This window comes from Nesoenas mayeri, assembly GCF_963082525.1.
Source record: "Nesoenas mayeri genome assembly, chromosome: 5".
In the NCBI taxonomy this organism is placed as follows: Eukaryota; Metazoa; Chordata; class Aves; order Columbiformes; family Columbidae; genus Nesoenas; species Nesoenas mayeri.
This window is the reverse complement of record NC_137548.1, coordinates 7,992,262-8,017,286: the sequence shown is the minus strand read 5'-3', so window position 1 is coordinate 8,017,286 and position 25,025 is coordinate 7,992,262. Positions and strand designations below refer to the sequence as shown.

General features: G+C 40.1%; 1 protein-coding gene across 1 annotated transcript in view; it reads left to right on the top strand.

Moving 5' to 3' along the window:
- Positions 1–23,508, top strand: part of ESR2 (estrogen receptor 2) — a gene marked incomplete at both ends in the record, with an annotated part of 29,659 nt that extends 6,151 nt beyond the window's left edge. Inside the window, 7 exons of the mRNA XM_080345085.1 lie at positions 849–1,024; positions 3,775–3,891; positions 10,383–10,682; positions 16,235–16,373; positions 18,716–18,849; positions 21,130–21,304; positions 23,319–23,508. Of these exons, the coding sequence (XP_080201211.1) occupies positions 849–1,024; positions 3,775–3,891; positions 10,383–10,682; positions 16,235–16,373; positions 18,716–18,849; positions 21,130–21,304; positions 23,319–23,508 (1,231 nt within the window). The remainder of the gene's footprint in view (positions 1–848; positions 1,025–3,774; positions 3,892–10,382; positions 10,683–16,234; positions 16,374–18,715; positions 18,850–21,129; positions 21,305–23,318) is intronic.
- Between the last annotated feature and the right edge of the window lie 1,517 nt (positions 23,509–25,025).

The following is a 25,025-nucleotide window of genomic DNA, read 5'->3' as shown; positions in this document are numbered from 1 at the left end:
TATTTCATAGTTTTATCCTGTTGTAATTTTCATTTTAATCCAGTCACTAAGACTAGTTTCAGGAAGCTGGAACTATTTGCAGCACTTCAGAGATGTGTATATCTTACTAATTTATATGGAGGACTTTTTTAATGTACAAAAGTGTTTTATTATTTTTGTTTCTCCATTCTTCTTGCATTTAGACTTCCTTTTATTTAGCATTAGGATGATAAACGTAGATTGTCACCTTAAACAGAGAACTTTGTCTAACATTGTGAGTTGGTTATGTAGGCTGAGATTCACATCTCAAGATATTTGTCTCCAGTGTCTCATTGAATGAATAAAGCCTTGTTTAAAGGATGAAGTACTTGAGACTAGATGTGTATTGCTCCATCTGGAATTTTACCTTGCTAACACTACAAAGCAACTGCAGCTCTGTTTGTGGTGGTGTTTATCATGTCAGTCTGAGCTATCTGAGTTCACATTTTCCACGCAAAACCTCCCAAAGACAAAGTCCACTTGGTTCACAAATTCATGGACTTGTACATTTCCAATAATTCTTCAAGGTCTATCAGCATCCACATGATTTTCCCAGAGTTCGTGTAAATAACACATCAGCAGTCCGGTTTATGCCTTTGAGTAAAACTTTATAGTCTGTCATCACTGGAAGCTCTGGGATCAGACTATGTGCTTTAAGTAACCTTATCAGAAAAAAAGCTTAACAACAGTGTTTCACACTATCCTGTGTTCAGTAATAAGAAGACTCTGTAGAGAGAGAATAGAAGACAATTGAAAATAATGAAACTCTTTGCAATGTATATATATTTTTTTTTCCCGCTTTTATAACAAATGTTTTTCTTTTCTATCAGAGAAACATTAAAAAGAAAAACTCATGGCAACGACTGTTCAAGCCCCATTGCAAATAATCCTGTCTCAAAAAGGGATGCCCACTTCTGTGCAGTCTGCAGTGATTATGCTTCAGGATACCACTATGGGGTCTGGTCATGTGAAGGCTGCAAAGCGTTCTTTAAAAGGAGTATTCAAGGTAGGAGAATCAGCTTTTGATAACTCTGCTCAAATAAGTTGTTTCCTATGGTCAGTGGCTGCAGCGGTTGATCTAGCGATGAGTAGATTTAAAATCCTGGTGTATGGTGCTGTGTGCTGAAACCAGAGCAAAACATGACTGCTTTATCTTTTGGCTCTTATGTTATCAAGATCTGGAAACATTACAAAGTGAGCAATTGATTTCTTTAGAGAAGAAGTGGAATACATAGTATGACGCAATTGATTTCTTTAGAGAAGAAGTGGAATACATAGTATGGCAAAGGCCTGCAGCAAAGGCCTCGGTGGGGTGGCACTGCAACCTGCGGACCTGATTGCCATTTGTGTCCCGAAGTAGACACAGTAATTGTGAAATTGTTAGAATAAATACAGTCAGAGTAGGTAATTGTCTGGAGACTTTGCTTGCCAGGAGCTATTCTTGACAAGAGTATATTGCCTGGAGCTGTGGAGTCATTGCATATAATATCTACGCAGTCTGTATGATATAAAAACATGATTAGCAAGTATTAGGTACAAACCCGTTTATTGTTATTTCTGAGCTCTCCACCCCCCAGAGCCAATATTGCAGTATTTTTTCACTCTGCCAGGTCTCTCTGTCTCAGATTTCCACTTCAGTTTTTAAATTCTTAAATGTTTGGTATTTAGTTCAAATTTGCTGAGTGGCTACAGTAAATGTAGGTCTCCATGTTTGTTATCACAGCCTATGGGCAGTGACTTATACATCATATTGCAGCTTTGGACCACTTCATTTCTTTAACCTTGGCTCTAGTTATCATGTTTTTTGGCCTCAATTGAATCGACATTGGATACTACATGTGGGTACTAACACAGAAAATCCTGTCATCCTTCAGTCTGTAATGTTCCCTTCCTCTTCTGCACACAAAGCCTTTAGCTATATTGAGATATTTTCTTTTGGATCAATATGGCAGAGTTGGTGTCACCATTAGAATCAAATTTAATTCAAAGCTTGTTTGCCTTTTCAATTTATTTTGCAAGTTCTTCATGGGTGAGTAACAATTTCTATAAACTGGTGCAAGTTCTTTTGATTTCTAAAATAATTGAAGAGAACTTTACATTTGTCATAAATGGAGACTGAATTTGATCTCAAAGTGTTTTCTGTCAGGGAAATTATTTGTCTGTTCTGCATTGCTCACATGTGCTTTGGCCATGAACAAGTTATGCGTTGTGGGCTTTTGTACACCTCAATATACCCTGTCAGGTAACATTTCTAGTTCAAATAAACAGAAGTAAGTTCTTGGAATAAAACTTTATCAAGCACTCAGTTGCAACTGTTGTTATGAAGGATATTACTTATGAAAATAGAAAGCTAGGCCTAACATAGACCAAAATGTTGGGCTAGTATCTAATTAAAATTAAATGGTATGACTGAGCAACTGTGTGTGGTCTCCTCTGCTTGTCCAAATTTGTAGCGTGGACTATTCTTCCCACATTGCTGAACATCTGCCTGGAAGCTAAATTATCCCAAGGCCACTGCAGTTTTAAACCACTTTATACTTCTGTGTGCTTGGGTTATAGTGCAGCAGAGAGCTTCCTCCTCCTTTCCCCCCATGTTGTGTGAAGAGCGATAAACAGTAATTTGTTTTTCAGTCGTATCTGCCAGTAGGAAATGGGACAAACTGTAACCTGATCTCTTCTTTTTAAAATCATCGGTGCAAAAATTCAAGGTTAAAATTATTTTAATTTTGCGAGGAAATAGTCACAATGGTTCAGTTAAATAATTACTCTTGGGGACATGAACTCTTGGACTTGCATAAAGTATAAAAAAAACCCAACAAACCTCTAGTAACTGTATCTTTACCTGACCTATTCTGAAAGTTTGAAAAAATATCTTAAAAAACAACATGAGAGAAAAGACATTAATAAATGTAAATGAGTGAATATTTTTTGCATCCATTGGTAACTACTGCAAGAGAGATTTTGAGTGTTAAACAGGAGATTGTTTGACTGTACTTACACCAAGACCACACTCAAGTCCAGTTGATAGTAATAAACCTTTGGACCAGATTATTGATTAATGAAATGCAATTATGTAAATGGGCTTGGGTGAGGTGAAGTGGGAAAGAGAAGACAGTAGAAGAGGCTATGGTGGAAACTGATGAAAACAAGAGAACCACTTGTCCACAATATCTAAGAGTTATACCTTCTGCTTGTGCTTTTCTTTGTACTCTACAGTATGCGTTATTTTATACTAGTTTTCTTTCTCTCTCGGGCTGTTTTTTTTTATTAACTTTGGTCCAGGGTCAATCCTCCTAAGGTTTCTTCATTCCTGGAACTCACCACATCAGAGAGTTCAGTAAACAGGGATGTAATTTACTTAAAACATTTCAAGATTGTGTGTGTATTGCTGCTTCCCACTCTGCTGAGGAAAAGAAAACATCTACTATCTGCCATCTGCAGAGTCCCAATGTACAGTAAGAAGTTGGAGGTTGGGAGCAAATTTCCACAAGAGCATATGTCCCATTTTCAATAATCACTTGGTTATCTAATACTCATCAGTAAAATCTGGTCTGTGTTGTCTGGTTACATTTTGAGGCCATAGGTTCATGTTTTCCGTGTAGGATAAATATGCATTTTTGCATCAGTTAAATTAATGGAGCTTAGCTATACACATAGTAAAAAATTGAGTTGCTTAAAATAAGAAGGTCCTGATTTGGGAAATGACCAAGAGAGATTGTTGGAGATGTTAAATATTCTCTTCTTACTCTGCTGCAGGACATAATGATTACATCTGCCCAGCTACCAATCAATGCACGATAGACAAAAACAGGCGCAAAAGCTGCCAGGCATGCCGGCTACGGAAATGTTACGAAGTGGGAATGATGAAATGTGGTGAGTTTTGCAGCTCTGTGCTGTTTGCTTGGGTTTTGGTGACTTTCTTTTTCTTTACTCAATTTAGTATCGTGCTTTTTCCTACTTCCCACCCCCTGCCCCTTAATTCTAAAAAGGCACATCAAGCAATTCAGGCAAGATTTAAGCTGGTTTTATAGGAAGGAATGTACCAAATTTTAAAGCAGAAGAAACTTGTCGTTTTCAAATGAAAACCTGTGGGGAGGAGTAAAGCGTATGTTGAGCATGTGAAAACCACGGTACCTCCGCAGAGCTGCAGGAAGGCAGTTCACTCACATGCTGTGTTCTGCAGAATGGGAACCCAAGACCTGCTGCTGCAGCGAACCAAACTGAAATCCCCTCTAATACAGGGTAAATGAGCCTGTGCTGTGCTCTGCTGGTGGGATGCAATCCAAGACCAGCAGGGCCACATCAAAACAGTTAACCCAGTATCCTGCCTCCAGCAATGCCAAGAGTGAATGCCTCAGGAGGAGCCTAAGAGTGAAACTAGCACATAAATGAAACTATTCCTGACAGCTCTTAGCTTCCAAAAGTTAGCAGTTGGGGACTTCTGGTCTAGAAGAGGTTTCTTCCATTTGATAGCTCTTAATATATTAATAGAATGGCAACTTTTCCATTGTTTCTCTTTTTAATCCTGTGAAGTCTTAGCATCTACATCATCCCATAGCAAGGAGTTCTGCAGCTTGACCACCTACCATGGGAAGAACCAGCTCTCTGGCTGCCACGCTTTTTTGTGGGGCTTTGGTGGGGAAGGTGGTGGGTGGGCTGTTCTTTTATTGAACAGGCTGTTTTCAGATGATACCCTCCAGCTTTTTCATCAGAAGTAGTGAACAACCACTGTTTGTCACTTTGCCACTCAGAATTATCCAGCCTTTTCACTTATTCCTGTCTTGTATAATACCTACAGTGATGTGACTTCACTTTAGTTGTACATTTATAAATGGTATTTTAAAGGCTACTTTTAAGAAGAAAATAACTTTAAAGGTATTTTGATATCTAATGTACTTGCACAGTCAGGGTTTCTTGTTGCTTCTTATATATTCCCCAATGTACATGACAGAAACAGGCTCAGAAAACATCACAAAGGAACGTTGGAGTGGAAAGCAGGTCGCTGTGCTTGGTCCTCTGTGATTCGCAGGCGTGCACTTTGGTTCATCCCATTTAGTGCAGATACATATTTCTATTCTATTTCAAGGCTAGACAGTGTTTTCATCCTCCCACTGCTTTGATCTGAAGACTGTTTGCAGAACATAATTTCTTTCATTAGGGATATTCTTTAGAATTCCAGCCTGCATTTATTGCTGGGCAATTAATGCCCATTTGTTCTTGTGGCAACATTATCTTGTAGCTTAGAGGTTTCTTTTTATTGTTAACAGTCTGTTTGTATTTATGGACGACATCATATCCCCTCACAACCTTTGCTTTATTAGACTAAATAAACCAAGAAATCTCCTCTTGCAAAACAGGAAAGTGAATGGAATCTAGAAGCCATCAGCATAGCTTGTCCCTCCATCTGCTCCAGGTAGAAATAATCCATTTTGTACTCGTGTGACCAGAATTGTGGATGGTTGCTCCTATGAACTCTCCTCACTATAGCAGCACTAACACATTTCTCTTTCTGCTGGAGCTTTTCTCTGCATACAACCAAGGATCCGATTTGCCTCTTTTGTAGTTGCCTCACGCAGGCAGTTCATAGTCATTCCAAATCTGTTACGACTGCAGACTCCCTGTTCATTTCTAGCTGATAACTCCCAGATTAGAGCTACAATTTCAATTGTTCCTTCTATTATTTTTGTAATCCTGAAGTACATTTGGTTTCTGTTGCTCAACCCAGCTAGCTCTTTCTATATGAAGCTCCTGTCTTCTTCGGCACTACTGATACATCTCAACTTCATTAGTGTTTTCCATTAATATGGTCTTAACTACCTTCTGGCCTCTGAAGAGGAAAACCTTACACTTGCAAATGAGAATCCTTTTAAACCTTACTTTCTGAATGGTGTCACTGTCTTTTGCTCATCTTTATGACTGAGAATTTTGCTTGAAGTTTTTCCAACAGTGGTTTTTATCAAGCCCCCATTCTGGGGTTGGAGAGTTTTTGTAAAGATTAATTCCACTATGAGATTATAAAGTGGTATTCCACAATACTTAAATGAATCCTTGTGTTCTAATTGCCCAGAAAGTCCTGGTTTGTGATTAGACCACATAGGCACTATGGTATTACAAATAATAAATAATAACATGTACTTAGCCTGTGTTCCTTTTAATTTTGTCACATATTCATAAATATCTTTTTCAACAACAATGAATGTTTATAGGACATCAACAACTGTGCCAGAACAAAAATGACACTTTGAAACTATAACTGTAAAATAACAGAATTTGTTTGGGGTTTTTTTTTTAGTTTATATTTTATTAGTTTTTTAAGTAGCAACAATGAAATTCAGGACTCTTGAGAATTTAATTTCAGAACCTTAACAACTTAACTTGAGGAAAAGGAGTATGAAAATTACTCAGAATTGTCTGAGTTGAGGCACCTGTGAGTAAAGCTGATTCATGGACACATAGTGACAGACATTTAAACCAGACAGATTTTAAGACTATTCCTTGCATGAAACATAAATGCCATTTCCTGCAGACCAAAGTGATTATCTTTCAAATGTTTTCTTGTTAGAGCGATGCTTTAGTGCCAGTTTTTTTACTGTAGAAAACCATAAAAGACTAAGTTTTCGTTTTAATGTAGGGTTTTCCCCATCTCTGCTCCTTTCCCAGGTCACTTAGTGAATGCATTGGTTCACATCTGCTAAAACCTTGGATAGGATAGAATGGTTTGTAAGTGCATTTTTGCTTGTTGGAGAGTTGTTGTCCAGCAGAAGTAATAAAAAAACCTTAATTACCACTTTGTAGTTTACGAAGGCTCCTCATAAAAGCTCTGCACTGTTTGCGCCAAATTTTTAAATCCCCATTTTGTATATTATCAATTGACACCTTGAGAAAAAATACACATATATATCTGTGTGTATCTATAGCATGCATTTCTGTATGTAAATGTGTCTGGGCAGTACATACCACCTTTAAAAGAGTAGGAGGCAGTAGAAAAGTGTTGCTTTGGAGTTTCCCGGTCTGAAATCCTCTTGGATGTCATCACATTCACAAATGTTGAGAAGTCAACCCAGCAAGCACAGGTATTTCAGTGGAGACTAGCTTGGGGGTGCTTTGTATTAAGGTGACAATGGATTTTCTTACAAAATATACCATCGTTGCCAAAAGCACAATGAGAGTCTGAGACACAGTATCTGCAAATTGCTCTGCAGGAAATCTGTGGTGCCTCCTGTTCCAACCAAGAAAGCTGCTGATAAATTTTGGCACTGGAACTACCAGCAATGACAGAAAAATAATTGCAAAGCACTGTCACCAGGAACAAGGAAAACAGAAATACTGCAGTAAACTCTACCCAGAAAACTTGAATAAAACAGATCAGGATAAAAATGATCTTCTCTTGGAGCTTTGTTTAACTTGGGAGCCTGAAAGGGGCTGTGCCATTTGCCAAAGGCGGTGGAGAAGAGGGGAGTTGCTCTATCGCTCAGCTATAGCCACTGTGGGAGCAGCTATGCTCAATCTTTTCTGTTTTGCTTCCTGAGGCTCAAATAGACCTTTCCCCATAAGGAGTTTTCAGTTCCCCTGTAGGGTTAGACTTACCTTTTATTTCATCGGCTCCCTGGACTGCTCCTGTATCTTTTTCCCCGTGTGTCAGTTCTCAACATGCTGAAAATGTTCCAGAGATAAACCTCCTTTAGACCCCCTCCCAGTCCCAAATGAGAAGGCTGCGGGGCCATACTAAAAAGTGATGGAAAGATACTGCCCTTGAATACTGGCATCATTCAGCAAGTTTGCAGAAAGAAAACCAGAGTTCTCTGGAGCTGGTATGGTTCAGGGTTTGTCTCTCTTCTTCCCCCGTGCTTGGCTGCTGTGTTCAGTTTCTAGATAGCACTTTGAAATACTGTAAAATTACTTTTTGCACAGAAAGTAAGTGGGAAAAATGTTTTATGGTATTCTTTGGACACCAGATGTATTAATTGTATTTTAGCTATTATAGAAATTACTGTAATTTCAGCTCATGTTCTTGTGTGTATGGCAGACGGCAGCTTCTTTGTCAGCAGGTCTGTTCTGTGAATACAGGAGTACTCACCAGAACATTTGCGTTTACTTTCAAAGGTGACTGGAGTGCTAATGACTTACTAAGGCATACTTGAGCAAGTTTTAAGCTCCAACACTTACAAAACCTGGTTATAATATATTTAATGGTAGAATCTGCAGTTGCTGCTGAACTGGTTACTTACATAAGCAGTTGCCAGGGTCCAAAATCAATATTGAGAGCCATATGCCATATAACTGCTCACCATATCAGGCAGCAGACTCATCTGCAATTTTCAAAGAACTTACAAAGCAGGAGTTGCTTTAAAAATAAAGGGTTTCACTTCCAAGAATACCTGTTGTGGCTGGTTCATGAGTGAGGGAACAACAGGCTCATTTTAATGAGTTTTTCAATGTGTTTTATTTCTTATGTTCTTGAGATCATTTACCCGTAGGGTCCTGCCATTGGTCCAGCATTCTCAGCTGAACATAGCTATTTTCTTGTGCAAAGAATAGCTTTAAATAAGGAAAGTGCTGTATGAAAAATGAGGGATTTGATCATCTTGTGCACTTCTTCAGTTGTCCAAATTACCTTTGTATGAATGAATATTAGCTATTAAGTATAGTCAGGGAATTTGTGGTAGAGTTGGAAATAGTCCCTAACCTGGGAAGCTGTAAGTATTTTAATGCTGTACCTTTACACAGATTGATCCACATCTCTGTGTCTAGTTAAGCCAAACATCAAATTGGTCTATAATTATTTATATAGTTTTATAAGCACTTACAGATTACTGTTGGATGCTAATAGATGTGCAAGGTAAAATTTCTCAGTCCTGCCTAAAACTTTGGATTTGAATAAAAAGTACATATATTCCTTTATGTATTGAAATGTTGTTTCAGTTGGAAAGGCTGCTACTTTCTGATGTTTCAATTGACTAGAAAGCTTCAATGTTGTTTTCTTCATTGTGTAATCTTACAACGTGCTCTCTCCTTTATTATTTACATTTTTTCAATATAAACAGAATAAATTTTAGTGTAGAAATTAATGGTATCTCTTTTAATCACTGATGAGCTGTGTTTTATGCACACTGCTTAGTGAATCAGCCTTCACCTGCTTTGGCAAAATATAGTGATTAAAAAAATACAAACAATAATTCAGAATCTGTTTGGTTTGGTGTTTTGTTTGTGTGTTTTTCCTACTCTTTCTTTGTCACCAACTATATATATATATTTAGCCTAAGAATATGTCTCCTGCATCTCCCTATGGCTTTTGATTCCTCTGTGCAATTTTTCTTGTTCTGTCCTTCAAGATGCCCATGCTCAATGTGCTTCAGCTTTCTAAATAGTGGAAGTGATGCAAGATGTTTCTTCTTGCTTCAGTTCAGTTCTCTCCTGGTGCTTATGGTCTCTACCACGCACATTCAAAGGGAAATCGGAGTCATGGATCTCTCTGTGGGTAGACCACCCTGACATCTGGGCATTTCCTCACCTGTTTCCAGTTGTACTTGTGTTCCAGAGGTTCAGCACACTGTTTAGACTTTCTTCATGGCAGCTACACGAGAACAGATAACAGTGGGTCTCATCAATAACACTGACAGAGAACTAGAGAATGTTCAGAGTTGTCAGATAAACAATAGATTAATTCCAGAGATTTAAAGGACATGTTCTTCTGCATGCAGAACTCCAAACAGGGAACTTGCTCCTTCTAGTTGCAAATATCTGAATCCACTTCGAGGAAACTCCTGCTGACTAAATGGGATGCAAGGACAGAATGGGTTGCATCCCAGTAAGCCGGGAGCTGAACACCCAGCAGTGAGGCCCGAATGGGCTTTTTACTCTGTATCATGGCCCAGACTTCCAGAAGTCTTTCCTTCCCCCAGTTCACAGCTAAAACTTACAAATAGCTATCTTTATTTACATTGAAAATATCTCATTTATCTGTTTTTTATGTCAATGGGTCGTTTCCCATGGACTTCAAAAGCAAATAAACTTTTAACATTATTTTTTGTTTAGTAGAATAAACAAAAGCTTCAGTTGAAGTCAGTAGGAAAGAAGTTAATGGTGAATGCTCTAGAAATTCTGAAACTTGATGTTCAACATTAGAGCATCCAATCACAGGATCACAGAATGGTTGGGGTTGGAAGGGACCTCTGGAGATCATCCAGTCCAACCCACCTGCTGAAGCAGGTTCACCAGAGCAGATCACACAGGAATGTATCCAGGCAGGTTTTGAATGTCTCCAATATTAAAGGGTTTTTGCCCTTATCCCCAGACATTTGGATTTACATAATGCAACACTGAGAGAAAAATACTTCAATGCAATCATGTGCCTCTTGTGCCAGGCTCAAGAAGAGAACGTTGTGGATATCGGATCCTGCGTCGCCACCGTAATTCAGAAGATCAGGTGCATTGCATTGGCAAAGCTAAGAAATACATTGAGACGGCAACCCGCGTAAAAGAGATCCTGCTCAGCACAGTCAGCCCGGAGCAGTTTGTTTTAATGCTACTCGAAGCAGAGCCTCCCAACGTGTTGGTGAGTCGGCCCAGCAAACCGTTCACGGAGGCCTCCATGATGATGTCCTTGACAAAACTCGCAGACAAAGAGTTGGTTCACATGATTGGTTGGGCCAAAAAAATTCCTGGTAAGAATTTCAATCTTGGTTTGTTTTTTTTTAATTTCATTCAATGGTTTTACCATCAATGTATCGTTCTCTACATTGAAATAATAGCACAGCACAGTAAACGTGTGGTATCAACATCTTAAGCTTTTTATCCTATAAAGTAATGGACAATTTATTGCTCTCAGTAATTCACCTGGATGTATTTTGATTTAGAGAATGACCTAGCCTATAATTTGCTATCTGTCGTTACTCAAATACTTGCTCATTTTGCTAAAAAACATAGTTGGTGTTGCATGTAATTTCTGCCTCATCTACTATAAATACCCGACTAATCTGATTTAGGAGGATTAACTAGACAGCTATAAAAAGAGTTTAAGACCGAATTCTTCCCTTGAATCCTGGTGGAAGGTTTCCAATAACATTGATGAACACTGAAATGTGTCCAAGCATTGAGTGTCTGCAATTGCTTCATTTGACATAGTTACTACACAAGTGGCACGTAGTATCGACACTGGAATAATCGTGCGCTCTCCTTCAAAACAAAAATCAATAAGGGTGCTTTTGGTTGTTGGCAACACAAAGAACGTGCACTGAAGTATGACTACATACATTACTGCCTTGAATGTCTCAAGTGCAACCACAGCATTGTGCTAATGTACCTTTTCACTTCTTGAACACTAGAAACGGTGAGCATTTGCAACTCCTTCTCCATGAAGTGCCCATAATTAAGACAGTCAGAATAAAAGCCGTCAGCATGTGGATAAGATTGTTGGCAAAGTTGTGCAGAAAAACCTGCTGTCTGGTACAGTTTAAGCCTCAGACTGTGGCCTTCTAGTGAGAGCGTAAGGTGACCAACAAATACTAGTGAGCTGAAAGAAGCATTGAATCATTGATAGAAGTTTTGATAGATAGTTGTGTGAGGGAAGGTTCAGATCAGATATTAGGAAAAATTTCTTTGTGGAAAGTCTTGTGAAGCGCTGGAACAGGATGTCCAGGGAAGTGGTGGAGTCACCGTCTCTGGAGATATTTAAAAGATGTATAGATTATGTTCTTAGGGATGTGTTTTAGTGTCAGAGTTAGGTTAAGGTTGAACTTGATGATCCGAAGGGTCTCTTCCAATTGAAATGATTCTATGATTCTGTGTCTAGCAGCATGGGTCTTAATCCTTTGTCCTTCATATATCATGCTCTGCTTACCTCACATGGCTACTGCATCTGGTAGTCCTGACCCCGGGTCTATCAGGACCAAGGAACCAGCACACACGGCTCCTCTCTTGGGTTTTGTGCTGAAGGCAACCAGAGCATGGTGGTGCAGGTCCTGGTCTTGACATGCTTGTGCACTATAAATAACAATTGCTGCTGCTTGAACACACATGGAGGAAGGCAGGACTGTAATCCTTACCTCTAGAAATAAACTGTGGAGACAGTACAGGAAACAATATTGGTGGACAATATTTTGTACAACCCTTAAAGTGAGAATTTAGGCTAAGGGAAGCGTATCCTATTTCAGAACTAGATGGAGGGGCTGAAGGTGTTCCCAGCTCCATCTGCTGGACCACGTCTCCGAGTTGCAGGTTATGGTCTCCACGGCTCTGCCGCTGTGTTGGAGGGTTCAGGTGTGATGGTTTTAGGGTGTGAAAATTCCAGGTCAGCTGCTGAGCTGCTGTGGAGGAGACAATTGCACAGCATCAGCATCTCCAGCCTTGCTGGACTTTTGCAAAGTGATGGTGGTTTTGCTGTTCATGTGGAACTTTTTAACCAGAGAGCCTAAATCCTTGTTTTCGCTGATTTAAGAAACTCTGAAAATAACTGTAAAGTAAGGAACCGTAAAGGGTTAAGTGGTGTCTATTGCTATAATTTCTTGTCTAATCAGAAAAATTTGATTAAAAGGTATCATTTCAGAGGACTCCGTATAGTTATATTAATCTGGTAGGAAATGAATTATGAAGGAAAACCAGGGAAATCTTGGAAAACAACCTCATTTTAAGCAATATTTGATTGGGGTTTCTGAACCAACCCCACTGTTGACATTTATCACTTTTAGTTTACTTTTAACATACGTGAGAAATTAAGACTTTTTCTTGGCAATAAGAGAACTATATGAAGAAAACCCACTGAAGCAATCAAACCCCTTCCAAACAGTTCCTGGGAATGCTGATACTTTATCATGTATGTTTGGTTTTTGTGTTTTGTTTCTTATTTTTTCTGTTCACTTCTGCTACCCAGAACAGAAACAAACACCGTTTTAGAAGAATGCCAAAAATAGATGTGATGTTTAATATCTACCTAATTATCAGTAATATTGCCATATCACATGGCACTTAGAGCATTTACTTCAATATGGATTTATTTACTTTTTTTCCATTGAAATAACTGTGATAACTAAAGCTCAAGATATAGAATTTCAATTTGCAAGAATTCTTGCCTGAATTTTATAATGTAGATCCATGCCTGCTTTCTGGAGGTTGGGTCTTAGGAAAAAAAATACAAGGTTCTTGACCAAGTGAACAGTATCACAGAGTCACAGAATGTCAGGGATTGGAAAGGATCTTGAAAGATGATCCAGTCCAACCTCCCCGCTGGAGCAGGAACACCCAGATGAGGTTACACAGGAAGGTGTCCAGGCAGGTTTGAATGTCTGCAGAGAAGGAGACTCCACAACATCCCTGGGCAGCCTGGTCCAGGCTCTGTCACCCTCACTGAGAAGAAGTTTCTTCTCAAGTTTAAGTAGAATCTTTTGTGTTCCAGTGTGAACCCATTACCCCTTGTCCTATCATTGGTTGTCACCAAGAGCCTGGCTCCATCCTCCTGACACTCACCTTTATATATTTATAAACATTAATGAGGTCACCCCTCAGTCTCCTCTTCTCCAAGCTAAAGAGCCCCAGTAGTTTTACTTTTCGTTAAGCTGAATATTTGTGTTTGTGTGCCTGGGTTAGAAGCCCATTTTCACCTCTAAGTTATTATTGGATATTACTTTGACACTCAGCAAAAGTGAAAGAAAATATTTTTATTTTTCTTTATAGATGCTTATGTTAGCAGTAAGTTTTTGCCTAAATAGGAAAGATAAATATTTATATATTTTTTGGTAGTTAATATTTAATGACATTTTTTCATGAGTTTTACTCTGTGACTGTATTTTTGTCTATACTTTCAGCTTTATGGATTGTATTTTTCATGTTGCTCAGTAAAATAGAAGCTGACACCTGGATATTTTTCCTTCTGAATTCCAAGTATTTTAATTCTGAGTTGTCAGGCGTTAGAAAATAACTTCCATAATTGCTTTTTACTTTGTTGACCTAGTCTAAGAGAGTTCAATGTGGTTCATAGCTTAACCTGTAATGCTAATCAATAGAATGTCATAATATTGAAATTTGGATTTATTATGCAACCTAGTGTGTTGTTGGCCAGGGCTGTGTGTCTTTTGCAAGTTACTACACATCCAGGACAAGTTTTTTCTTGTCTCTCTTAGTAATTTATAATTAAATGATTAGGTATAGAGCATATGATTTGAAGGATGTGTAGTGCAGCCGTAGAAAAATAAGCAGCTTGATGTAGTCTGAACAAATGAAATGGGACTTGTGACACTGTGATGGAAGCTGTGCTGTCCTTGATTGTTAAAGCGTAAGATCGTTAGGAAAAGGAGAAGTATAGTCCTCCTAACAGCTGTGCTTAATGGCCATAAATCATATTGCACATATTGATAATGTGAGTTTAGCAGATGACATCTGGGATAAATCTGGATCTTTCAGGATCTATACATTGAACACTGGGACTTTGTCTGACATCTTGCTCAACTGAGATAGTTTTAAAACCAAATAACTGGTTGTTTATGTTAGAGAAATCAGTGCACTTCGGTGTACATGATTCTTTAAATAAACTTCTGGAATGTCTTTGGGCTGTTTTTTCCCAGGAAACTGCCATGGTCAGTTTATACTATTCACACTTTCATGATTACTTTTCTAAAAGCACTTTCAAAATTATGGGTGCGTGGTAATCTGTTGTTGGCTGTAAATTCTGTAGTAAATTCAGTGACAGAGCAATCCAGGAGGGAAGGCACCACTCCCAGGCTCCTGTTTACCCTTCTTACTAACTAAGGAGCAAAGCTATCAAATTTGAGAAGCAGCACTTTTAGCCACGATGAGAGAGAATGCGCTTTACCCAGTTTATATGAACCCAGGCTGTCACCAACTGTCTCCCAGCCTAGTAGTTTAATAAGGTTAAAATACATGCAGCATTTGTATAAATTACTGATGGAAGACTCTCTGACAGCATGAACATAGTGTGTCTATTTTAAGACCTCAGACAACTGGGAAGAGTGTAGGGAAACCTCGTTTCCCATGGCCAGGCTGCGTAATGTCCTTCCACCGTGCAGAGCAGTAGATGCCAGCCCATCTGGAAACAAAGCGCCTTTGCTAAGAGCCTGTTCTAAAGCAACTCAGCTTTGAAAACTGTGAGCTGAGCTTGGTTTTGCACACAGGTATGATTTGACCACTGAACTGGTCATCATCTGCATTTTACTCCTTGACCGAGAAGTCTGCTTTCCTACTTCTAGTTTGATAATTCACATTTGTGCTGTTTTCTTTGTTTTGTGGGGTTTGTTGATGGTTGTATGGATTTTTGTTGTTTGCTTTTTATTATTATTTGTTTGTTATCTTTTTAATTGTTGGTTTGGTTTGGTTTTTTTTGCATGCGGGTTAATTTTATTTCTTTTTTTATTTGGCTTCTAAGTGTCTGTCTTTCCCCCAGTCCTTTTTCAGGGGAAGGGAAAGGGGAGAGAATGATTCTCTCTCCCTTCTGGCTGTGTTGCAATGCTATCTGATGCCTTGCTATAACTTCTGGAGACAATTAAATGCTGGATCAGGTTTATGCATGATCACATTAATTTTGGTCTTGGTTCTAGGATGCTGTGAGTGGAGGCAATGGAGACACTAATACCTTCACTAACTACCATTGTCCTTTTTTTTCTGGTTTATCTCAGTTTTGGGGTAGGGGTTGGCAGAAAAAGGATGGGCTGGAGTCAACATGACATTTACAAAGGGAATGATGACACGGAGGTATCAAGATGTGGGTTCTTTCACAGTTACCCAACAAACCCAGAAACATGCCTGTCTTATGAGATCAAAAACCCTGCAAGCAACAACCATATGCATTCTGGGCAAAGAACAGGGTATTTTCTTAGGAATCCTTTTCAGTGAAACACAGTAGTCTCCAAGAGATGTGAATTTCCCAAGTGGTTCCCTGGTGCCTCTAAGAGGCTGTGGGACTATTATTGAGAGAGACGGCCAAGCATAAGTGCACGCACTTGAGTTTCACCAGCTGTATGGGAGTAATTGCACTTCAACATCACTCTGCTTTATTTCAAATGTTGTGTGGAAGATTTGGCAACTATAATAACAAATATTTATCTTCCTATTTGAGATGGCTGCATAGTCCTTCTGAGAGCAGTGCTCCTTTTTCTGGCTTTCTTCACAACCCATAATTATTTCTTTTTGTTTCCATGTACTCAGTCTTCTTTACCAAAACAGAGAAAAAAACAGATGGATTTATTTTGTGATATTTTCATCATTTTAGGTTTCATTGATCTCAGCCTCTATGACCAAGTGAGACTCTTGGAGAGCTGCTGGATGGAAGTTTTAATGATTGGTTTGATGTGGAGATCAATTGACCATCCCGGGAAATTAATATTTGCACCAGACCTCGTACTAGACAGGTAGGAGAAATAACCTTCCTGAGAACACTTCACATTAGTGTGTTTGGAGGTGGGTGAATGGTAAGAAGAGGAGGGTTAAGTACAGGAAATGCTATTAATAGTTTATCTAACAATATCATTTACTTGTATTTGTAACAATAATATCTTGAGGTTCCATAGGGGCTTAAGGAATGCGAAGCATAAACACTGTTGTTGAACTTGCCGGTTCCTTAATTCCTGTAGCATGTGACAGTGTGAAGTTTCTCTGTATTTTTCAGCATCTTTTGTTGGCTTTGTTCCTTTTGGTCTGTGTTTCTAGGTGCTGAAACTGTAGATACATCAACAGAATGCACTACATTGTCAATCAGTTTCTTCCAGCTGATAGATTTTTTTCTTTTCCTCTCACCACTCAAAAAAAAGCAGATATAATATCAGGTTGTATTTTAATTATTCTAAGTAGCTTTTCTACCTGTTTTTCTTCCTGCCCATAGCGCAGACTTCAGAAATAGCTATAATAAAGAATATTGTGGCACTAGTCAAAAGGCATTAAAAAAACCCTAGCTTGCTTTTTAATACTGAAAGTATTTTTTTCAAGCTACAGCAGACTGTTTGCATGATTAAAAGTTATTTCTCCATAACATCTTGTACCAGCAGGGAAGAATATGGATTAGTAATGGTCTTTTTCTACAGGACCTTAGAAACATTTGACCTGGGCTTCACATTGGTAGAAAGTCAGGGAAACAATCTATTCACTTGGGTAGGTTTAAAATGCCTCTTAACCTTCTTGACCTGGGGAAATTCAGATCTGTACCAGTTCTGTGGCTTGAGCTCAATAATGCTCATCATCGTAGATATGGAAAGCAAAATGAGTTAGTAAGAGAAATAAATTAAATTTATAAGAGTATGAAAAAAATTATTTGACCATCTAAAATTCAATGCCAGGACACACTGTGTTGTTCAGTGCAATGATAAGAAATTGCTGAAATTGTATGATACATTTAGTTCCTCAGGAGCTGATATGTGCTGGATAGAGTGAGCTTATTTGATGCCTTCATTTCTGCGAGACACGGCAGAGTGGGAGCCAGCAAGCACCCGGGCATGCTCTAATTTTATTTAAGACATGCATATATGAAACTGGTCTGCAACGTGATTGTTTTTACCTTAGCTGAACTTCAGATACATTTCCTACATAATCTTTGCAGACAAGACTTGTGTCTTTGTTTTAAAACAGACAGCTGCCTATCCTTCTCCAAAGCTTAAAATTCTGCTTTGCTATGAGGTACATGGGAAACTGGGCAATATTCAAGCAGCTGGATATTGTTAGTGTTGTCTGCCTGTGCCTGCCTTGCAGCCTGAAGGCTCAGCACCTTCCTCCTGGGATCCAGTAGAGGAGCAAAGTTCTTTAATCCTCCTGCGCTGCTCTGCTTAGGTCTGTCTCATCTTAAAAACAATGCAGAGAAAACAGTCTCATAGTACAGCTAGTATAAGAAGCATCCCTTTGGATATTGTCTCATAGAGCTTAATTGCGTTTTTAGTCCAGTACAATTAAAAAAAAACCCCAACCAACCAAAAAATAACCAACCAAGCCCCCTCCCCCCCCAACAACAAAAACAACAACAAAACCAAACTAACCAAACAAAAAAGCCCTTGATCATAACTTCAGTGGTTTGAAGTTTGCAGCTGCTTTATATTAAACCCATTGAAATGGCTTAGGATTGCTTGGGTTTTTTCTTCAGATCAGAAAATGGGACCGTTTCTAATAGTCCAGATTGATGAAGTTGCATTCAGTAAGCACTTGCAAACATAAAAAGAATCATATCACAAAACCACAACAAATTTTTTTTTACATTTAAATACCTTCAAAGAAAAAGGGTTGTGGGATTGGGGTAGAGGTGGTTTTATTCTTTAAAAATGTCTTTTTGTTCCAATAAGCTTCCTTTAGGGGGTCAATCTTATTCAACAAGTCCTCTGTCAGGTACAAATAGTGATGCTACCAGCTGTGGTATTAACTTCTTATGAAACAAATCTGGAAAATTATTCAAGGAGGTACTGTGTCCTGCAGTAGAATTTCAAAATGATTATCCAGAATTATATTGGCTGTGATGTTAAAACCTCTTACAGAAATATGATCCTACTTACCCGTGGTCAATCCTGCATGCGTTTTAAAGAGAAAATCAGTTTCATAGAGTTGCTTTTATACCAGTGTAATTTTCAATTTAGATTTCATGATTGAACCTTTTGAATTCTCCCAAAGATGAGAGGATAGGCCTTTTACGGCCTCCTTTGTGTCTTGACTTCTATCTGGCTGACTCAGAGTTCCTTAATTCTACTTTTTCGGTAACATTTTAAATGTGTTTCCATAGGGACGAGGGGAAATGCGTAGAGGGAATTTTGGAGATCTTTGATATGCTCCTGGCCATGACCTCGAGGTTCCGAGAGCTGAAGCTGCAGCACAAGGAGTATCTGTGTGTCAAGGCAATGATTCTCCTCAATTCCAGTGAGTCTGAAGTTGATTAAATTGGACTTTTTATTTCGAGGGTGGCTGGGACATCAGCCTATAAAAACGGCAGAATATCACATGAGACAATGATGTCGTTGAAACAGAAGAATAGAAAAAGACTTCTAGCTGTCAAATTGTGAGGATTTGTGCTCAAAAAAACTTCTGAGCTGTATAATTTGTTGGATTTAGGGTCTATGTCCTGTTGTAAGAACTGCATTAAAGACCCAAAGTCTGAAAGCCTCTCACAAGTTGGGGCTCATGGCCCAGGCGGTGGGTATGTCCTTTTCAGTGAGAACGTTTGCTCCTGTCTCTGTGGATCCTGGTCATGTGTCAACTTGCTGAACAGCTTTACAAACCTTAATCCTTAAATCTTAATTCTAGTAAAACTAGTTACTCTACTGCGTAATGATTGATTTGGCTTAAATGTTCCTATTTAACGGTAATTAATTGGTAGAAATTATTGAAAGTACTCAACAGCTCTGCACGATGAATTTCAGGGTAGTCTGTGGTAAAATAATTTTATTCCCCAGAACATTTTGTAATTAATGTTATAAAAGAAATCCAGCAACAAAATAAGTGAGCCATTTACATCTAGTGCCTTCAGCAAGGAGCTGTTGCATAATTCTCAGCCCAATTCTGAAGGGGAGTGTCCAGCTCTTATCCTACATGTTTATAGATGGATACAATTATTGCAACAGACAACAAAAGTTGTTGTTGTTGTTGTTGTTTTTTCTTAAAAAGGAACAACAAATGAACCAAAATACCCAACAAAAAAATATGTTCACCAGTCATATTTTCTTCAGTGCCTTGCCTCTCAAAAAATCTTTCACTTCTCCCTGCTCTCCTTTCTTATCAAAGTTAATGTTTTAATTTTCAGTGTTCTGGAGCTCTGTCCTTCCATAAGTATCTTTGGGAGGATATAATTTTTTTCCCCGTGTCTCTTCTGCTCCATCAATAATGGTATTGTGTGTTTCCAGGCCTTCCTAGTGGTGATTTCTTCTCTTTCCTCTCCGTACTCCCAACCTCATGTTTTTTGCCTTTGCTGACCTTTAAGGTTTCTCAGTGTAGGCAAGTGCTGTATAATGGCACCTTTAGTGAGCTGCAAGGAGACCATGGAAGGCTGGGACTGCCAGTAGTGGTGTCTCTCACCATGTTCTCCTCCCTCCATACAGAACCACAGAATCAACTGGGTTGTAAAAGGCCTCAGAGATTATCAAGTCCAACCCTTGGTCAAACCCCAGTCCATTTACTAGATCATGGCACTAAGGGCCATGTCCAATCTCAGTTTAAAAACCTCCAGGGACGGCGAGTCCACCACCTCCCTGGGCAGCCATTCCAATGCCTGACCACTCTCTCCATAAAGAATTTCTTTCTAATATCCAGCCTAAATTTCCCCTGGCAGAGTTGAAGCCCGTGCCCCCTTGTCCTATTGCTGACTGCCTGGGAGAAGAGACCAATCCCCACCTGGCTAGAACTGCCCTTCAGGTAGTTCTAGAGAGTGATGAGCTCACCTCTAAGCCTCCTCTTCCCCAGACTAAACAACCCCAGCTCCCTCAGCCTCTCCCCATAGGTCTTGTGTTCAAGTCCCTTCACCAGTCTTGTTGCTCTTCTCTGGACCCGCTCCAGCACTTCAATCTCTTTACTGAACTGAGGGGCCCAGAACTGAACACAGTACTCCAGGTGTGGCCTCACCAATGCAGAGTACGAGGGAAGGATCACTGCCCTTGTCCCGCTGACCATGCTATTTTTGATACAGGACAGGATCCCATTGGCCTTCTTGGCCACCTGGGCACACTGATGGCTCATGTTGAGCTTCCTGTACATTAGTACCCCCAGGTCCCTTTCTGTCTGACTGCTCTCCAGCCACTCTGTGCCCAATATGATATACTCAGAGCGAAAAAAAGGTTTTTTCAGCAAGAAGGGATTAGAGCAAGCATAATGCTATAATTCATAATAGTCACTAAACTGCAAGGTAGAGAGTTATTCAAAGGAAAAAAAACACCTGGACAATGGAGAGCATGTCCATTCTCTGGACTGAAGTGTACAGTGTGTTGCCTTGAGAGAATCTGGGAGAATTACTCAATTCGCAAATGATGTGGTCATCAAATTTTGACAAAGGAATGTAAGTTGAAGCTTGGTGTGGCACATTTGTACCATCTCGGGGTGTGGGCATCTTCTCTAATCCTCTTGAAAATATTATGTCAGAAAAAAGTCCAGTCATTGCTTTTTTTTATCTTCCACACGAGCAGAGAGTATTTATTTCTCTTCTCTGGCCAGGCATGTTTCCCTTGTCAGCAGAAGAACCTGAAAGCAACAGGAAACTGCATCACCTGCTGAACATAGTCACCGATGCTCTGGTGTGGGTCATTGCCAAGAGCGGAATCCCCTCGCAGCAGCAGACAACTCGTCTGGCCAATTTGCTGATGCTCCTGTCTCACATCAGACACGCAAGGTAAATTTTACAGAATGTGTATAAGGTGTGAGATGTTCAGCGTTTGTTTATTATAGCAACAAAGCAAGGCTTGAACTCTGGAGCACTCCTGAGGGAATCCTGGTACTGCTTCTCATCTCTGTTCATTGTGAGGCTTTCTTGCCTAGCACAACTAAATTGGCAATGGACTCAAGTGCTTGCTGGCACTCAAAAACCTTGTGTTGACGTTAAAAAGCTGTCTGAACTGTTATTACATTAAATGTGCTCATTATGCCCAAAAAACAATGACAACAACAAAACCAACAAATCACAAGCCACCACAACTCTTCTGTCCAAAGTAAAACCTCTTCCAAAACCAGTATGGGCTTTGGTGGGGCAAATTGTACTTTGGGTTCCATGTTTGTCCCAGGACAAATTTATTGTGTGTCCCAGGAACAACTATGAGGTCTTTTATTTGGAACCACAGCATTTTTGCCAAGTGGCTTGTGCTACAGCTTCTTCTTTCCCCATGAGAAGCAGCTCCTTGGCTCCTGGACAGTTCCTGGACCAACTTGAGCTGTTCCTCTTTGCTTGCGGTACACCAGACTCAAATGCAAGGCCCTGTGAACAGGTGGTTTTATTTTCAGGTTGCTTGCAATTTAAAATTATTACCCGGAGACCAGCTATTCTTAAAGCTGTTTAATGTCTTGGCTATGGAGTATGTGTCCTGGGAAGATGGTCCTGGGACCAGGCAAAGGAAAGATGGGCACATCTCACTTTGTGTAGGGACCCTGGAAGAGGGATGGCCACCTTTGCAGTGAGTTTCTTGGGAGAGCAGGTGGCAGCAGCAGAGACCCAATTGTGCCAAAAAGCAACTTTTAACAACCAGCTTGTGAACTGGGGGCGAGTTTGAAAGCTGGCCCTATAGCACCAGCCAGAGCTGAACCCAACTCATGGCTCTGAAGCACTGCTGTCACCTGGGTTGCCCACTATGGTGTGACACCACATCACAGCATTGCAGGACACCTTGTTCTGGCATGGCATGAATAAACACTGTGATACTTGCAAATTTTTTATATTTTCTTATTAAAACAAGAGCTTTTATGCTGTGCCTGTGTCAGCCTAAGTCTGGAGGCTACTTGTGAGCTGTCTCCTTTACGTTGCTTAGCACTGGTCAGTCAATTATACTTAGTACTGGAAATAATTGATGCTCTCAGTTTTGATTACCAAATGATGCAGGACTCTCAAGAGCTGGCTGTAGGAGGGGGGACATTTCTTCTGTGCCATTAATGTATTTATAACTCTTGAATTGTAGCAGAACCTCATTTTTATGGAAGCATTGCTTCCCTTCCAGCCCAATCAAGCAGGTCATCTATGTGCTGTCTGTCTGCTGCTGTTTCCACTGTGATAAATTTGATGTTGAGCAACCACACTCGTATTTCAACCTCAAAATGTTAAATGCATCTGAAGCATGCATTTGCAACTGCAATGCAACCTGCAACTGCAGTGGCAATAGCCATCTCCTGTTAACCCAGATCACAATATAGCCATGGAGTGTTTTGCATAACAAAGAAAATCACTTTTAAAGCCTGTAGCCATCTGCAGGATCTGACACCGGACACACAGGGAGGAAACACACTGCTTGAAGTCAGCCAGGGTAGTTTGGTCTTCCCACTCCACCAGGCAGGAGAGGCAGGTGGCCACTAGCGCTGCACATTGTAAATTCCCCTTTTGTATAAAGCGTCCACCTCCTGCATTTTCAGCATAAAAAATCCCTGTTTCTCTTTTATTTCAATAGGGTCAGTACATCTGACTTATTTTCTGAAGTCAGTTTGTGTGGTGTAAAACAAACCTTGGTTCTCTAAATAGTAAAACACTCAGCTTTAAAGTATTGGGATGTTGTTACTGTTGATAGTGGTAAGTGATCTCAGGGACTACAGCAGCTAAATCGTCTTAACTCCTAATAACAAAGGATGCTCTTGAAGCCACGAGCGTGTCTTCTTTCTCTGCATTGTCAGACCCAGATCGCTGACTTGTTTTCTGTTCTTCTTTGCAGCAACAAGGGAATGGAGCATCTCCTCAGCATGAAGTGTAAAAATGTGGTCCCGGTGTATGACTTGCTGCTGGAGATGCTGAACGCCCACACTCTGCGAGGGCAAAGGAAGTCCCCGATCACACATCCCGAATTTGGCCCATTCGAACAAATGGAGACTGGAGACAGCCTGCGAGCCGGGGCAGCCCAGTAATTCTGCCGAGACCTGGAAATGTGAAACTTGTTCAAAGCTATGGGGAGAAAAATCAAAGCTACTGTGATGGGACTGCTGAGGTGTGACCGAGTGCGAGGCCTCATCCTGTCTAGATTTGCACATGGGCATCTTGGGAAAGGCCGGTGGGACACACGCCTCTGTCCGTGTTTCTGACATCACAACAGCTGCACTTTCGTAGTGCCTTTTCCAAGACTCTTCAAAAGCACCTTATGAAACTCAGCCTCAGAGCAGTACTGCGAGATGGGAATTGCTGCCTCTCCCAGTTTAGAGGCGGGTGGATTGAGAAGGAGAGATCAATGGCCTGGTTTAAGGTGACAGAGTCGTCTGTGTCAGGTCTAGGAGTGAGCACCTTGGTCTCCTTCTCCTGGACCAAGGCTTTTAAGCCCCGACTAAGCAACCTCCTCTTTCAGAGTGAGATTGTTCAAAAGGTAGAGCAGCATCATTTGGGACTGATCTGCTAACCCGTGTGTGCTGGTCCATGGGGAACACCCGCTCTGCAGCTGGTCTAGATAAAGTGCCGAGATACGTACAGTGTAAAGGAGTTTGTTCTTTTCTCAAATATGCAATGGCTGCGAGGGCCTTCATTTGGAGACCACTCAGAATAGCTTGTAGGGCCCATTCAGAACCTCTTCAGAAATGTTAAATCGAGCTTAAAGTTTGTATTTTGTGAGTCTGTTCTTAACACTCACATAATTATCTGTGTATAACTCTTCAGTGCTTTAAACAATGACCAAACTGCCTGGATATTTCAGTCAATGCTGACCTTTGAAACGTGTTTTTGTCTGTGAGATCAACGTTGTTTTATATATTTATTAACGATGTTAAATCTGTTATCATATTTAGGTACAAGAGGTTGCTCCGTGAGTATTAACTGTTTGCATTTGTATATGATCTGCTAATCAGGGCTTGTGAAATCAGCTACAAACAAACCACTTTCCCTCCTTTTTTGACTCAAGTGTAGAATTACATCCTGTCCACCCAAAACCACTTGCTGCTGTCTTGCAGGGGACAAGGACCTGAGCCTGGACCTGCTTTTCTCAGCTGCCCTCAGGTTTGCTGCTGGTTTGTTTTCGAAGCGCATGGCACCTTCTGCTGTGGTCCTCAAATCTTGTGTAGGGTCCCCCAAAAAGCAGGGTGGGTGATGGCTCCGGCACTTCCTTTGCTTTGCAAGTTGGCTGATTTGTTTGAATTTCACTGAAGATGCAGGTTTAAACCCCAATGTTGTGCTGAGCTCTGCATGTGTTTAAGCTGCAACAGAGTGAAAAAAACCACCAACAAAAAAAACCCAACAAAACCAGAGGCATCACTCTGGCGGATGACCCAGTGAGGAGCAGGATGACACCATTTGTTCTGGCAACTGCCAATGTTGCATTTTGATGTCAGCTAGAACTGCAGTTACTCTAAATAGATATGTTTAAATATGATACATGCACGTGCTGGGCATTTCAGCTACTGTGAAATTAAACTGGGATCACACCAAAAGTCTATTTTGAGCC